Source organism: Mollisia scopiformis (genome assembly GCF_001500285.1).
Source record: "Mollisia scopiformis unplaced genomic scaffold LY89scaffold_24, whole genome shotgun sequence".
NCBI classification, from domain to species: domain Eukaryota; kingdom Fungi; phylum Ascomycota; class Leotiomycetes; order Helotiales; family Mollisiaceae; genus Mollisia; species Mollisia scopiformis.
The window spans coordinates 620,534-635,110 of NW_017263604.1; the positions used below are offsets into that span (position 1 = coordinate 620,534).

General features: G+C 45.2%; 5 protein-coding genes across 5 annotated transcripts; 2 read left to right on the forward strand and 3 right to left on the reverse strand.

Moving 5' to 3' along the window:
* Positions 1 to 943: 943 nt before the first annotated feature.
* On the reverse strand, positions 944 to 2,862 carry LY89DRAFT_595102 (cytochrome P450; the record flags this gene model as incomplete). The annotated part of the gene is made up of 7 exons (XM_018209841.1): positions 944 to 1,099; positions 1,167 to 1,623; positions 1,689 to 2,072; positions 2,147 to 2,379; positions 2,432 to 2,464; positions 2,530 to 2,588; positions 2,655 to 2,862. The coding sequence occupies 7 exons, from the start codon at positions 2,860 to 2,862 to the stop codon at positions 944 to 946; spliced, it is 1,530 nt and encodes a 509-aa protein (XP_018065590.1).
* Positions 2,863 to 5,724: 2,862 nt separating this feature from the next.
* LY89DRAFT_759070 (uncharacterized protein) lies at positions 5,725 to 6,177 on the reverse strand (the record flags this gene model as incomplete). The annotated part of the gene is made up of 1 exon (XM_018221452.1): positions 5,725 to 6,177. One exon carries the CDS (start codon positions 6,175 to 6,177, stop codon positions 5,725 to 5,727), a length of 453 nt encoding a protein of 150 aa, XP_018065591.1.
* Positions 6,178 to 6,782: 605 nt separating this feature from the next.
* LY89DRAFT_710342 (esterase LipW) lies at positions 6,783 to 7,827 on the reverse strand (the record flags this gene model as incomplete). The annotated part of the gene is made up of 1 exon (XM_018217821.1): positions 6,783 to 7,827. The coding sequence occupies one exon, from the start codon at positions 7,825 to 7,827 to the stop codon at positions 6,841 to 6,843; it is 987 nt and encodes a 328-aa protein (XP_018065592.1). The 3' UTR covers positions 6,783 to 6,840.
* Positions 7,828 to 8,321: 494 nt separating this feature from the next.
* LY89DRAFT_594836 (uncharacterized protein) lies at positions 8,322 to 10,770 on the forward strand (the record flags this gene model as incomplete). Its single annotated transcript, XM_018209824.1, has 5 exons — positions 8,322 to 8,402; positions 8,458 to 8,546; positions 8,596 to 9,554; positions 9,621 to 10,008; positions 10,077 to 10,770. The coding sequence occupies 5 exons, from the start codon at positions 8,322 to 8,324 to the stop codon at positions 10,768 to 10,770; spliced, it is 2,211 nt and encodes a 736-aa protein (XP_018065593.1).
* A 364-nt stretch (positions 10,771 to 11,134) lies between these two features.
* LY89DRAFT_739437 (MFS general substrate transporter) lies at positions 11,135 to 12,945 on the forward strand (the record flags this gene model as incomplete). The annotated part of the gene is made up of 3 exons (XM_018220460.1): positions 11,135 to 11,642; positions 11,704 to 12,566; positions 12,619 to 12,945. The coding sequence occupies 3 exons, from the start codon at positions 11,135 to 11,137 to the stop codon at positions 12,943 to 12,945; spliced, it is 1,698 nt and encodes a 565-aa protein (XP_018065594.1).
* Positions 12,946 to 14,577: the final 1,632 nt, after the last annotated feature.

A 14,577-nucleotide genomic window follows, 5' to 3' on the forward strand; every position in this document is an offset into this window, starting at 1 on the left:
CCCACGTGACCTCACCGAGTGAGGGTAGAGACGTTACATCGTGTTTATAAATACGAACCGTACTAATTATTACATTATTTATTCTTAGTTTAATATGTAACTATATCCGATCGCATTAAAGTTTTAGTTTAAAAGAATGTTAGACAATGTAATCATGCTGTCGGAAGATGTTCGGGAGTCCCTATCTATCTAACCCGAGTTGCCGCTGCTGTATCAACAACTTAGCAAGTAGGAGATATACACGAGTGACATTGAATTGCGAGACTAAATAACTGGTTACGTGCACCCGAGCTCTAGGGGATCCAATCGGCTCTGGCTGGAACCTTGATAAGTTTGACGAGGGTGCGAGAATGGATAGGGTCAAAGAGGTGGCTGTGTTTTAACTTAAGATTTATATTTAGACCACACAGAAAGTATAACCGATCCCAGAGGGAATAGAAGACGATAGAAGACGATCCCTTCAGCATGATCCTGTTGACTTATTAGCCTGCTCAGGACTCAGGGCTCAGCTCAGGCTGGAGCAGCGACTGCTCAGGTCCAAACACGGAAATGGAAAACGTTCATGTCAACATTTCGGTGTGGGACTACCTGTAATGCTTCCCAGGACATTGAGCCAGAAATATTTAGGTATTTTTGGATCTTTTCCATTTAAAGTAAAAGGAACTAATGAAGATGGAGATGGAATAGTTTTGACAGTGGTGAAGCACAGGTCCGAGACTTTAGAGACGTTGCTCTTGATGGTCTGAAGTAATCAGTAAATGTAAAAGTACTGTCACTTGAATTGGAATCTGATTAAGGAACTCCGACTATTTTCCTAGTGGAGTGCCCGAATCTGAACCACAGCTACAAGGTAGCAAAAACCACGACTAAGTTCGTCCTCTGATCTCATCCCAAACCCAATGTCACTAGACTCTTGTTCAACCCTTCAACAATCCTGCTAGATCTAATGAAATATTCGCTCTTCCATATAGATATTGATGCCGGTCTGTTTATTGAACCAATAATCTTTCGTTTTCCAACCTGTACTCGGGTCCGCAAGGCGAAAGTGAAACAACCTCACGAGGTGAGGGACCAATTTGTAGATTTCACTCAATGAAATCTGACAAATTCATCAGAATTGTCTACCCAAAACTTTTTTTTACAGAGACTAAGAAGGAAAAGCTCACATTCTTGCCAATGCATGTACGAGGCCCCGCACCAAATTGAATCATAGTCCTATCCATCCGTGGAATATCGCATCCATCAGGTGCGTGAATCCACCGATCTGGGTTGAATCTATCAGCGTCCTCTCCGTAGACTCTTTTGTCGTAGTGTACCACGGCTGGATTGATACCAATGCGGCAACCTTCTGCGAAATAGTGTCCAGAGATGCTCGCTCCACCTGCAGGAACAAGTCGTGGCATCGTCAAACCGACACTTGGGTATAAGCGCATGCCCTCATTGATACATGCTTTCAGATAAGGGAGCTTGATTGCTTCGGCATAGGAAGCGGGAATTGAAAGGTCGCCAGAAATCACAGATGCGTCAATCTCGGCGGTAAGCTTCTCGTAGGCAACAGGATTGAGCATCAGATAATACAATATACTATTAATGGCGGCAGCTGTGGTGTCGGCGCCCGCGAAGCTTGAAAGTCTCCTTTAGACTTGCTCTTATCGAAAGTCAGTGCATTTGAACTATCAAGGACTTACAGTGAGCTGTGTGATTCGACATATATATCTTCATGCGAGAAATGTATCTTCGACCCTTTTTCGCTACTAATCTCCAGCATCTTGCGAAGCATGTCGTGTTTTCCGTCCTCTTTCTCTTCAAGTTCCTGCTTGCGCTTTTGGACTGCATTCTTGGAAGCGATCTCAATGTGCTTGATAGCTCCCAACGCCCCACGAACAGAGGGTGAGAACAGAATCGTGGATAGCAGATATAGTTTCGTTAAGTAAGACGGCAAAGTGCCGCCTATGGTGAAAGCAGGAAGCAGAGAGTCGATGGCTTTCATATAACCTCCAAAGTCTGTTCGATCACGCATGAAGCCGAACATCTTGCCGTAAAAGAGCTCACCGAGTACATCAAACGCGTACCTAATGAGAAATCAGTATTATATCCATGCCAAGGATCGACAGAGTTTTGAGAAATATAGCGGATATGTACTTACATATTGATCCAGAGGCCGAGGTCAACTTCTTTCTTCTGCCGTGCAAACTCGCTCATGATTTCACAAAGGAGCTGCGAGCATGAATTCACAGCCTCTTCTGATTCAAGTACACTGGACATCGAGTAGACATTGTTGACAATTCGTCTTCGTTCAGAGTGAACTTTCTCATCTCGAGTAAGGAAGTGACCGACGTAGCCATTGTTCGGTGGAGCCCAAGCGTTGTAAAAGTCGGTCTGGTAGAGGGAGGTTAGTAGAAAGTTTCAAATGGTTATCAAAGAGTGTAACTTTTCTGAATAATCTCTTGACGCCATATATAGTCTATATGGCAGATGCGTAAGCTAATTATCAATTGTGGATTCATCTTGAAAAAGAAGATCTGGTACCTTGATGGCTTCGGGATCGGAGCAAGAAACTTCATTAGGTGCAATACGAACAAGATATCCTAATTAATTAGCTTCCCTTACCTACATAATCACCGAATCTATATATTGTATGTGATAGATGTTACCATGCTTCTTGTGCAAGGCCCGCTGGGTATGCTCCATGTCTGCCGCCATGGTTTTGTATACAATCCATGATCGACTGATGGAAGCAAGAAATGGCCCAGGAATGGCGCGGAGAGGATGGAAATAGCGGCAATATACGATCCAACCAGTGATATAAAGGACGACCGTCGTGAACAGTATCCGTATAAGAACGGCGGTTTCAAGGCTCATTGCTGAAAGATTGAGGACTGATGGTTGAGGGGCTTGAGGGAGAAACAGACCGAAGAACTTCCAATACAAGCCCGGCAGTGGGTATTCGGCCTGCATTTAGCCTGTTGGCTCTGCACTTCGTGTTGGAATAGCCAGGTAGCTGTTGAAATCTGACCAATTGGCAAGCAGGCCTGTGTAATACCAACATTTGACGGAGTGTTATTCAGAGACGAAACCAACATCTCAACGGAACAAAAGATTACGCAAGCACTCGAGAAACTCAATAAGTCAATTTAGTTTTCAGGCAACCTTGAAGCTCCAAAATTTGATATATCTATTGACTGGAGTGATTGCTACATCCGAACTGCGAGAGATCGAATCGTGAACCAGAGAGGCTGGGCAGAATTTCCCAACAACTGATGGTGATGATGGACAATCAAAGTGACAACTATTCATCATACCTCAATGCAATTATTCATGAGAATGACGAGTTTCTTGAGGGTTGGTGATTCAAATGATCCTTGACTTGTAGGACCAGTCTTCCCGTTCCAACGGCTATAAAAGAAAGCCCATTTCAATCTCCTCTTTCTCTTCTTTCACAAAGCATCACATCAGAGCAAACCTTCTCGCAACACCAATTCAACTTAAAAATTGTATATAAATCAAAATCTTCACCTTTTCACAAACTCAAATAAGTCAACAACTCGATAGCAATGCCTCTCTACCAGTCAGTTCAGTGCTCAAGTATCGTTTGTGGCTACAAAGGAGCGAAACCCTATCAATCTGGCGTCCCGGTCACATGCCCCTGGTGCGGAGCAGGTTGCATCAAGCTTGGGACTACGTTCTGGTTAGATTATTAACTCTTCCATGAAAGTAAGTAGGAAGCGAGGGCGTATATCCCTTCCAGTAAAGCTAATCCACAAGAGTACAGACAAAGTGGCTTAAATGTTATTGTTCTCTTCAGGAAAATTGTCAAGTTCAGGGAAATGGGCACCTATGTCACTATATGGCTAGATGGAATTTCGAGTTTAGGGAAGAATGGAAAGGAGTGACCGTGATATAGAACTTTCTATTCACGAGAGAAAGTGCATGGTTTAAGCAAAACAACATGTACCATACATACATAAAGCCTGATATTCACGTTCGAATTACACTGGTGCTGTGCATCCACATTCACATTTCACTTAGTCGAATCATTCTGTCCAATAGCTACTGGTAGCCTTTACAGCTCGCTCAATATTTTTGAATCATGAGATGGGAATCTTCTAAGTCTCTTCTCCGGACTGTGATTAAGACTACTCACTTATTTCTCGGAAATTTTCGACATCCCGCCTTTGAACAAGAATACCATCGTTCTTTGAGTCCCTTTTCATTCCTCCCGGAAGTCGCTACTGCCGTCCTCATTGTCATTCTTTCATTCATAACTTTTACTGCCTTCGCATTTGCATCCTTTCCATATTTGTCGTGGACAGACTGCCAAAACACGGCTAAGTTGCACAACCTTCCCGTCCTTCAGCTCGAAACAAGTTCCATTTTCTCTTTTTTGCGTCTTGCAAATTTTGAAGTGAAAGCACATCTGGATGCTGCTTACAGAGATTTTAGCAACGAATTGAAGAAGAACATTAAGCCCACGCTGAGGGGCTCTGAAGCGTTTTAGAGCAACGGTGCAGCCCAGCGCATACCTGGGAGTTATAGCACACCGGAATATTTCACAGGTATGATGCGGGCTGCAAGGAAGAATATGAGAAACAATAAAGGGGCGTAAGCGAGAATTTTGCCCAAGGAAATCGTTCAACCGGCATGGAGCGAGATCGGACTATCAAATCCACATAAAACTCGATTATACTAATTATGTGAAGTTTCAAAGTTCAAAGATTATTCTTGATTTGTATCTGCCGCTGTCGCCATACACTTCTCCCCCACTCCACATATACCCCGTCAATTAGCTTCCGCATTACCCCAGAACCTTAGCGGTTTAAGCTCATGCCGCAGCTTCTCCCATCCGTTCCTTGAATTCGGTACGGTGCTGTTGACATGGAACTTCCTCAGCACACATAGACCGAATCTTTCATACAGCTATCAGCTGTACTATCACATTTGTGAAGACTTCGAGTTCAAGCATAAAACTCTTGACATACCGCAAGGAATTAGGAGATGGTTGGCACCACGCAGGCTATGACATGGAAGGATGAACTCTGAATGAATGATTATAATATACTTTCAGAAAAGTAGGACTGCAAGGCATTGATCGCGTAATTTGTAACATGGATTGAATGCTGGAGAGCGAGAACATGTGAGAAAAAGAAAGGAAAAATTAGAGATGGGCCAGGAGATATATACCCATCTGGAAATATACGTGGTATTGGGACCAGAGTCATCATAGGCTGATGCAACTAGTCACTGTCTGCAAGATCTATCATCTATGTAGATGGAGTGAAGTTATATTAGGTTTAACGGCGCACCACTACCGTCTGTTAAGAATCCTTTGAAGAAATATGACTTTTTACTTGATCAGGTTCGAATTCTGGGAGAAAACCTTTTACCCTTTATACATAAATTTTTTGGAAATAATATACATACTGGCACTTGATTTAAATTAAAACTTTACTTGCAGGTCAGTTAAGTGCTAATGTTAAGTGACTCAAGAGGATAGGAAAAGGAAAGTGATTAGGGTTAATAGTGGAAAGGGGAGTGGAATAGTAGAGAGTAGCTTTGAAGCCTCACGATTTGATTGTGAACTAGCCAGGAGAGAGATTTACTACGATAATTTTGCTGCCTCCTTTAGGCTCTATTTAGAGCCGCTCGGTAACCACCCTCTTGGTTTGAAGCTTCAATCGTCTTCCAAATAGGACTTTATCCATCCTTCCCTTCCTTAATATCATTCTAGTCATCGCCTCTCCGGTCCTCGTCTTTATCTGCGCCTTCTGACTCAGCGTCACCCATGTCAATGTACTCTGTTCTCATCCTCAATTTATTCTTCTCCATCATAGACAATCTCTGCTCCAGCGCACTATATCTCTTCGCCCACCCACAAATCGTAGTCTGCAAGCCACCGGCAAGTCTACAATCTTTCCGCCAATATAGAAACGGATCGTCACCATCGTCCAATGTATCAACAAAGATCAATCCAAATACGCTGTCGGCTTGCGCGCCGAGGTCGTTTCTCAAGTGCTCATTGGCTTCGATCAACTTGAAGTTGATGAAAGAATTTCGGATCGGATCGTCAGAGGCGTCGCAGAGGAAGACCGCGCTCCACTTCCCGAAGTACCAATAGCACTTATAGTAGGGTTCGACGAGTGGTGAATTCGCGTCAGCGGATAATGTTGTGTATTCCATGAACTCGAGGTATCCAATGGCATTGTGGGTTTTAGTTACTTCGCCGCTCGCTACCCTCCAGACCAAGTCGTAGAAGGCGATAGGACGGCCATGTTCGGCGGGATCCGATTCAGTAATGTCTGGATATGAGATGAGAGATGAAAACCGTGGCCAAGGGAGCACTTTATGTATTTCTTTAGAGCAAGCCGTTCTGTTGCTTCAATGAATCACATCTGAAGCTTCTATATACTTCTTTACCTATCTGCATCAAAGAACCGTGACGTCAGATGTGTTCTCGGACTCTTTTACTTTGGTTGTTTCAAAGGCGCATGTTATTTTCTTGCAGCGGTAGCGCTTACAAGGACGATCAGCTTCTAGTTTGTCTTAACTTCGATCCTTTGTAGAATGCGAAATGATCATGGAAAGGAATAGTGCAACAACTGCAAGTTTCCGTCAAGCTTTTTTAATTTCCTTCTGGGTACAGCGAATAGATGGGTAACAAAAAAGGAGTTCTACTTCAATTTTTCTTTAAAAATTGGTTTTATGCCGAAGGATGAAGCGCTGTTTACGACTTGCAACTCAATTCTGCCTTCTTGTAATAAATATGGTCTTCCATTCTTATCTACCTCTTAGACTGTATGTATGTGTACTCATATGACTCCACCAAATGTTGTTGATCGTAGATCAGGAACTGTTTGCTTGAAAAACCTTCCTCGCCCACATCAACTTAGATCTTCTGGAAGATTGCGAAACAGCTGCATCTGGAAGGAATATGTCAAAACCATGAAAACCACCTGACCACACATGAAGATCAGCTTGCACACCATTTTCCCACAGTCTTGACGCAAATGCCACCGTCTCGTCTCTCAACACTTCTGCCGATCCAACATCAAGATACGCAGGGGGAAGTCCCGATAGATCTTTCACCCTGGCCGGAGGAAGTACAACGGTGTTCGAATTCTGGCCATTGTTCGCGAGAGAAGCCTTCCATGAATCTTCAAACACCCCGCGAGGAACGAAATCCGAACATTCAACATACTGACGACTTGACACAGTAGCCAAACTATCATCGAGCATGGGACAAAAGAGAACTTGAGCGCAAAGCGATGGCCCTGTACGATCACGACACAGTAGAGCGATCGAAGCTGCGAGAGCTCCACCTGCTGAACTACCCCCAACCATGAGACGCTTCGGGTCAATGCCTAGCTCTTGTGTGTGGTCACTGGTCCACTGGAGACCTGTGTAACAGTCTTCCACAGAAGTGCAGAATGGGTGCTCTGGAGCTAATCGATATTCAACGCTGATGCAAACAGCATCGCATTCGAGGATCACGTCCGTTGGGAACTCGAGTGTGTGAAGACGATCACCCCAGTGCAAGCCGCCGCCGTGAATCCAGTAGAGGCAAGGACGTGGCTCGGTAGTTTCGACGGAACGTTGGAGTATCGAGAGGATAATTTCGTGATTGCTGCCGTCTTGACTGGAAATTCGGACTTCTCTATGAGATATTCCACGAACTTTCTGGTCATCGAGGAAGCTGGGAGGGGTTGCATTCGCTACACGCATCGCCTTCCAAATTTCAGGAGTGATGCGTGATATGGGCGGGAAAGAAACTTTTCCGAGAGCGAGTCTCAGCTCAGGATCCATGCAAGGTTTAGAGATAAGAGATGACATAATCGATATGTTAATATCAGAAAGGTAAGTAGATAGACTCTCAGCGCAGGGGAGGTCACTGAAGGAATTGAATTTCTACATCGTTGGGGATACGAATTCTTATACTTTGACTGACGGAGCCATGATTGCAAGAACCTTTTCTCTTTGTCTCTTATATCCGTGACAAAAAGCGCTATGATTCCGTTTGTCCTACGAGTGATACGGTTCCAATATGCCTTATTTTAGCCCGGCGGGATTTTATATCCCACTTCATGGGTACTTCCCCTGATCGGCTCACGCCTGCACGATGATTGGTTCGCCTATTAAGCCTTCTCCATTTATAAGCGACAAAACGGCAACTCACTTGCCGTCTTGAACATCAACTTCCCATCATCATTTTGTAAACCTTACCAGAACCCACAGCTCATCCATATGTTAACAACCCACTTGCCGTCACGGTTTCTTTACACCCGTGTGATTCTCTGCCCAATTGACAGCTTCACCAGCCTTCGGAAATGTCAGCCCAAGACGGAGATACGTCAAGCCGTAAGCAGAGACGTGCTCCAATGGCCTGTGAATTCTGCCGACGTCGCAAGGTACGTTAAACCGATGCTTATTGGGAAGAATTTGGGGAGATTGATGAGGAGATAGATGAGATGTAATAATGAGAAGCCTACATGTCGAAATTGCAAAGAGCATGGAAGAGACTGCATCTATTACGAGCTGGAGAAAAAGCCGAGGTGGTTTACGTCAAGGTCCTGTCCAACAGTCACTGATCATCTTTACCAGACCTTCCGTCGCTCGAATTTCTCAACTAGAGCATGAAAATCGGGAGTTGCAAAACGAAGTATTAACGCTAAGACAACGCTTACGAAACACTCACGACTCCAGCACAACCTGCTCCGTCAGTGGAAACCATCAATCCCCGATCCTAGCACTTGGCAATGGATCAAGCGAGGGGCCTTCCATGACATGCAGGAGGTCCTTGGCATTGTTAAATCGACCCCGAGATCACAATCCTGTACGGGCTTCAAGAGTGTGCTCAACATCAGAGCGAGCATTTTCTCCAGACAAAGATTCTTGCTATCATGGTCCAACAAGTGCCGTCTTTGATGAAAAGTCTACCGAAGCTGCAATTCGACAAGGTTCTGCCACCGTCACGAAAGTCTCAGATCTGTGGATCAAACGCCAGTTAGTAGCGGAGTCCGCGAACCAACGTCAACTAGAGACTGTCAACTTTCTCGCCGGCAAACTCGACTTTGATGGAATTGATCCGGAACTAGGGATGCATCTTCTATCCATCTACTGGAGTAGGCAACAGTCCTCTGGTCCCGTCGTATATCGCCCTGCTTTCATGCGCGACATGGCTTGTGTCGGACCTTATTTCTCCAAATTGCTGCTCAATGCAATCTATTTCTATGCATGTAAATATACATCAAGGGTAGAAGTCCGCCACGATGCAAGCAATCAACTCACAGCAGGATGGGCTTTTAGACAGAGGGTTGTTGAACTACTTCGAAATAGTTTCGACAAGAGTGACATCCCCACCATCCAGGCATTACTCCTTCTGTCGAGTGCTCTATTTTCCTGGTGTGACGAGAAGAGTGTATCATGGCTGTATGCTGGGATAGCCTTCAGCATGATTATCGACCTAGGCTTAAATGTTGATGCTGGCGCCGCAACATCGCAGCGACGATTCTCCGTCGAAGAATCAGAGATACGCCGCCGAGTCTTTTGGGCTGCCTATGGTGAGTGGCTATGAGGAGGTCGATCTTTATTCGATCTTTATTGTTGCCCTTCTGACCTGCAACCAGTCAATGACAAGCTTCAGTCACTTTCCCAAGGGAGACCTGCCCTTCTTGCGGACTCCGGTACTAGTCTTCCATTATCTTTCCTGGATGACCACGATGAGCTCGAGTTGTTCAATGCACTTTCCTACACAGAAAACTCGGCGTCTTTGATGACACCAGTATATAGTATTTCCACGTTCGCAGAGTTCTGCAAGTTGAGTATCATACTTGACAAAATTCTCTCAAACTTCTACATGGAGAAGAGTAGCTCTCGAGATCCCACCGATCTACTTAATGCCTCTAAATCGCTTCATGCAGAGCTCGAGAACTGGCGAAGGTCTTTGCCTACGCATCTGGATATCAAGATTGCCGATCGGGCCAGAATCAAACTGCCTCATTTCTTGTCTCTGCTGTAAGTAATTTCGTGTCCGTTCCAAATATTTTTGGCTTGGTAGGCTGATGCTCTCTTCGACTTGGCAGGGCGTTTTTCAACGTAATAGTCATATTGCTTCACCGGCCATTTGTTTCGGATGGACATCTTCAGTCGACATCTTCCTCCAATGCTCTACATGCATTTTCAATATGCTCTGTCGCTGCTTTCGAAATAGATCGCATTCTTGAAAGCTACAAGCAAAATTATTGTTTCGGAACCTCACCACACATTATATCGTACGCCACATATGTAAGTGCGACTATTCACGTCCGCATAGCTGCCCAACGGCCTCGTGGGTCTGATGCGCATTGTGCTCTTCGGAGATGTCTAGATATTCTTGATATCCAACAATCTGTGTGTTGGTCGCCCAGACGGGCCAAGAAAGTTATCGACGCTTTGATCTCACGAATGGGTGTCGTTCTTGACCATGGAGAATTTGCTGGAAGTTTTGAGTCAATTTCCTCGAATATCAACATTGATGCAATCATAAGGACCTTTGAAAGGGAACAATGTATTCCAGAGACCCAGACTGTTCCATTTGACAATGGAGAGGTTACGGCACTCCATCTAAACTCTACGCTGCGAACGCCAGACGATCCCATAAATCCATCCATTGGGCTTGAAATGCCGGCGAATGTTGGCGATATGAGCTTCCTTTATGATCCTATCTTCGGATTCAATGGATCTGCTTTTGATGATCTTGATGATCTCGACTTCGAATTTGAGTCTCCTTTTCTTTGAATCGAACAAGTTTCGCAATAATTAGAAAGATTGGAATATAGCCACACTGAATGATGTCAGTAGATTCGAAACTGCTTCTAAATTCATACCCTAGCCACATTATCAGTTGTGGAGTCTCTTCGGTGGAGAGGCTCCACTGTTTTGCATATTGAATTCAAGCTGCACGGGAACTGACTTACCGCCTCCCAGCAAAATCCCACCTTTCATCACACCAACGGCTTCTTATCGAACATTTTGCAAAAGATGGATCTAGAGACCTAGGATTATCGCTCTGCATGATAAAGATCAGTTCCGCGCTGCGGCATTCAAATTCTTTTCAATCGTCACTGCCGCCCCTACAGAGAAGTCTTACCGTCTCGACATAATGCAATCGCTTTTACAATACCGCAGGCTCGGTCTTGCAGTCCAGAAACAAATTCAGAGAGATCATGAAAAGACTAATTATCCCTCGAGTCATTTGCCTGCAGTTCCAGAAGACCAAGGACAAGTCTTACAAGACGCAACAAATTCCTCGAATGGCACCGACTCTGAAGATGACAATCCCATGGATCTCGGCCGGATAGGGAGTGTTATTACTGTTCGAACACAAAATTCTCTACGAACTACTCTTGGTCACGCTCTAACTGGCATTCATGCTCGTGAACGCTTGACGCATGAAGGGAAAGGTGGGAAAGTCTTCGTGGTTGGTTGGGAGGGAGAGAGCGATCCTTCAAATCCACGAAATTGGAGTGTGGCATACAGGGCATGCATCACCCTAATTGTCTCTTCCATTGGCTTTGTGGTTGGGGCAGCGTCTTCCGCAGACACTGCTATTCTCCCTCAAGCTGCTGCTGAGTTTGGCGTCAGTGACGTCGTAGAATCGATGACAATTGGTATGTCACATCAAAGCAACTCTCTATATGGTATGAACCAAGTCTGATAATGCCAACATAGGTTTATACCTTGCTGGGTACGCTGTTGGTGCCATCTTTGCAGGACCGTTATCGGAAACCTTCGGCCGCAATGCCGTATACATTTCAACCATGATTATCTACATGATCTTCATCATGGCATCTGCTTTAGCGCCCAACATTGGAGCACAATTATCATTTCGGTTCCTCGCTGGTGCCTTTGGCGCAACGCCTTTGACCTGTGCTGGTGGGTCTATCTCAGACTTGTGGCCAACTCTCGAGAAGACGTGGTCTTTTCCCTTGTACGCTATTCCCGGCTTCGGAGGGCCTGTCCTTGGTCCCGTAATAGCCAGCTATATTATCAACCTTGGGAGCTGGCGATGGTCGGAATGGATCATACTGATCATATCAGGGGTAGGGCTCGGTCTAATCGTACTTTTCCAACCGGAAACATATCCACCTCTTCTGCTGGTATGGAAAGCGAAACATCTCCGACAGAAGACGTGCGACGACAGATTTCGGGCCGAGATGGAAATTGTTGAGTCAACTTTATGGTCAAGGTTAAAGATTGCTTTGACCAGGCCCTTGGTCTTGGCACTGGAACCAATTGTGCTTTTCATGACCTTATACTTGACAGTGCTGTACATTGTGCTGTTCACGTTCCTAGATGGATATCCCTATATCTTCCAAAGGGTATACGGGACGAGCCAAGGTTTGACGAATGTCATTTTCACTGGTATATTCGTTGGAATTGTACTCGCCAGCTTCCTTGTTCCATGGGTATACAGAATCACGAAAGAGAGTTTTGGAAGGAACGCGTTCGTGCCCGAAGTCCGATTATGGTTCGCGATGTTAGGAGCACCTGCTATTCCAATCTCATTATTTTGGATGGCATGGACTGACTTCGTGAGTCTCCCCTTTTCACGCGCATGTAAAACTCCTGCTGAAACTTCAGAAGGACACAATCAGCATTTGGTCTTCCATAATGGCTTCGGTGCTATTGGGATACGGGATAATTTGTATTTTTATGACGGCATACATGTACATCATCGATTCATACGAGGTCTATGCCGCATCAGCACTCACTTTCGTTACCTTCACTCGATACATGACGGCGGGTGGCATGACGGTTGTTGGAGTTCCATTCTACGAGAACCTGGGCCCGCATATGACATTGACCATTATGGCCTGTATCAATGTCTTGATGACTCCCATTCCGTATGTCTTCTACAAGTACGGACATAAGATCAGGCAAAGGAGCAAGAATGCCGTGTCTTGGACGTAGATGGGCGATGGTCACGTGGAAAGATATTCTGAAATACTGGACATCAACGCTGCCATTATGGTGAAGCGTAGAGATTTGACGACAGTATTCGAAGCTGTGGGAATTACCTTTCTAAGTGCATTTATATATGTAGATCTATATTGCATTCATACAAGCTATTTCCAAACTCGCTGCGAAAGATGTTCGTTGTCGCATAGTACAGTCAGGCATATCTAGTCGCGACTTTTTCACCCTTCTTCCTAAGCCTTCACAATGGCCCAGGATAGGTGGAGCAGTTTTGCTCGCTAGCGAAATAGGGGTTAGTTCGCTAAAGCTATGTACGTCAGGCCCCAAACTTCTGTATCAACTTATACGCATGACGAAACCTCGACGATAGCAAGTGCCGAAACGATATATCGTATGCGCCCTGCGTTCTTTCTCATCTTCTGGAACCTTCTCCATTTTCTGATATGTTTACTTTTGCGGAATTCGACTCTCAACTACCTACCTTCATCTTCACGGAAGCACGATCAGCGCACTCGAAACATGAAGCCACAGAAACAAGCCGCTCTTATGATGGGGATTGCATGCTTCAGATGACCCCTGTTCTATGGATATTTATGCGACACAACGCCTTCAGAACGACCCGATTAAGAACAGTTCCCACCTGGCCACAAGAATAACGACCCTCACGATGCTTATATACTGCCCAATTTTGCTCATACTAATCTATGTACCGTGCAAACTCGCTGAAGCACGGATCCACGATTTTTTGTCGCTGCCGGAAGATACCGACACACTAGAGTGCAGACTGAGAGTCCTGTCCGAGAAACGACAGAAGCCGTGGAGCAGCGAGGAGTTCATGGACCGATATCACCAGGTCAAGAACTTGCGGAAGAAGTACGAGAATTGTGTATACAGAATAAAGGAATTCATGAAGTTCGAAGCTGAGTTGGGTAAATGTTCCATCGAATTGAGGGGAGAGGTCGAGAAAGGTCGTTCGGGGACCCTGTCGGGACAAGATCTCGTACAGCGAATCCGAGTTCTTCTAAATGTAAGGAAAGAAGCTTTGCTTTGATTTCATTCGCGCCGATGGTAGAGGGTTTGGATGAGGGAAGTATTCGTTATGACACCACTTAACATCTCACAAAGGAGGTTCGGGATCTGCAGATGGATATCAGCGCGTTCTGGAATCAAGGATGGCAGGAAATGGTCGGAGAGAGACTTATCTGCTACACAGATGGAGAAAAAGAGTGCAAGTCTTTGACGGAGAAGATGCTAGATGCGGTAAGGGGAGCTCGTAGGATGATTTCATGGCAACAAACGCTGGAAGGGGAGAAGTGTCAGCCATGGTCGAGCTGGACGGTTGTTGGATACCGGGTCATGTGGGCTCAAATTCGAGATCTCTAATGTCTGTCCCTTGAAATAAAAGATGGCAGGACAATCTATAGAACTTGCATAGATTTCGATAAACTTGTAATGCTCGCAAAGTTGAGCTACTAAGATAGCCCTACTTGAGTAAAATGTATAACCAAAGCCTGCCACTTGGAACCTGCCGTACATACCCCCGCAGATGCAGCCGCCGACTTGACTCTTACCACATATTTGACAACACACAGAAAGGGGAAGATAACACGAAGATGATATTTTGGT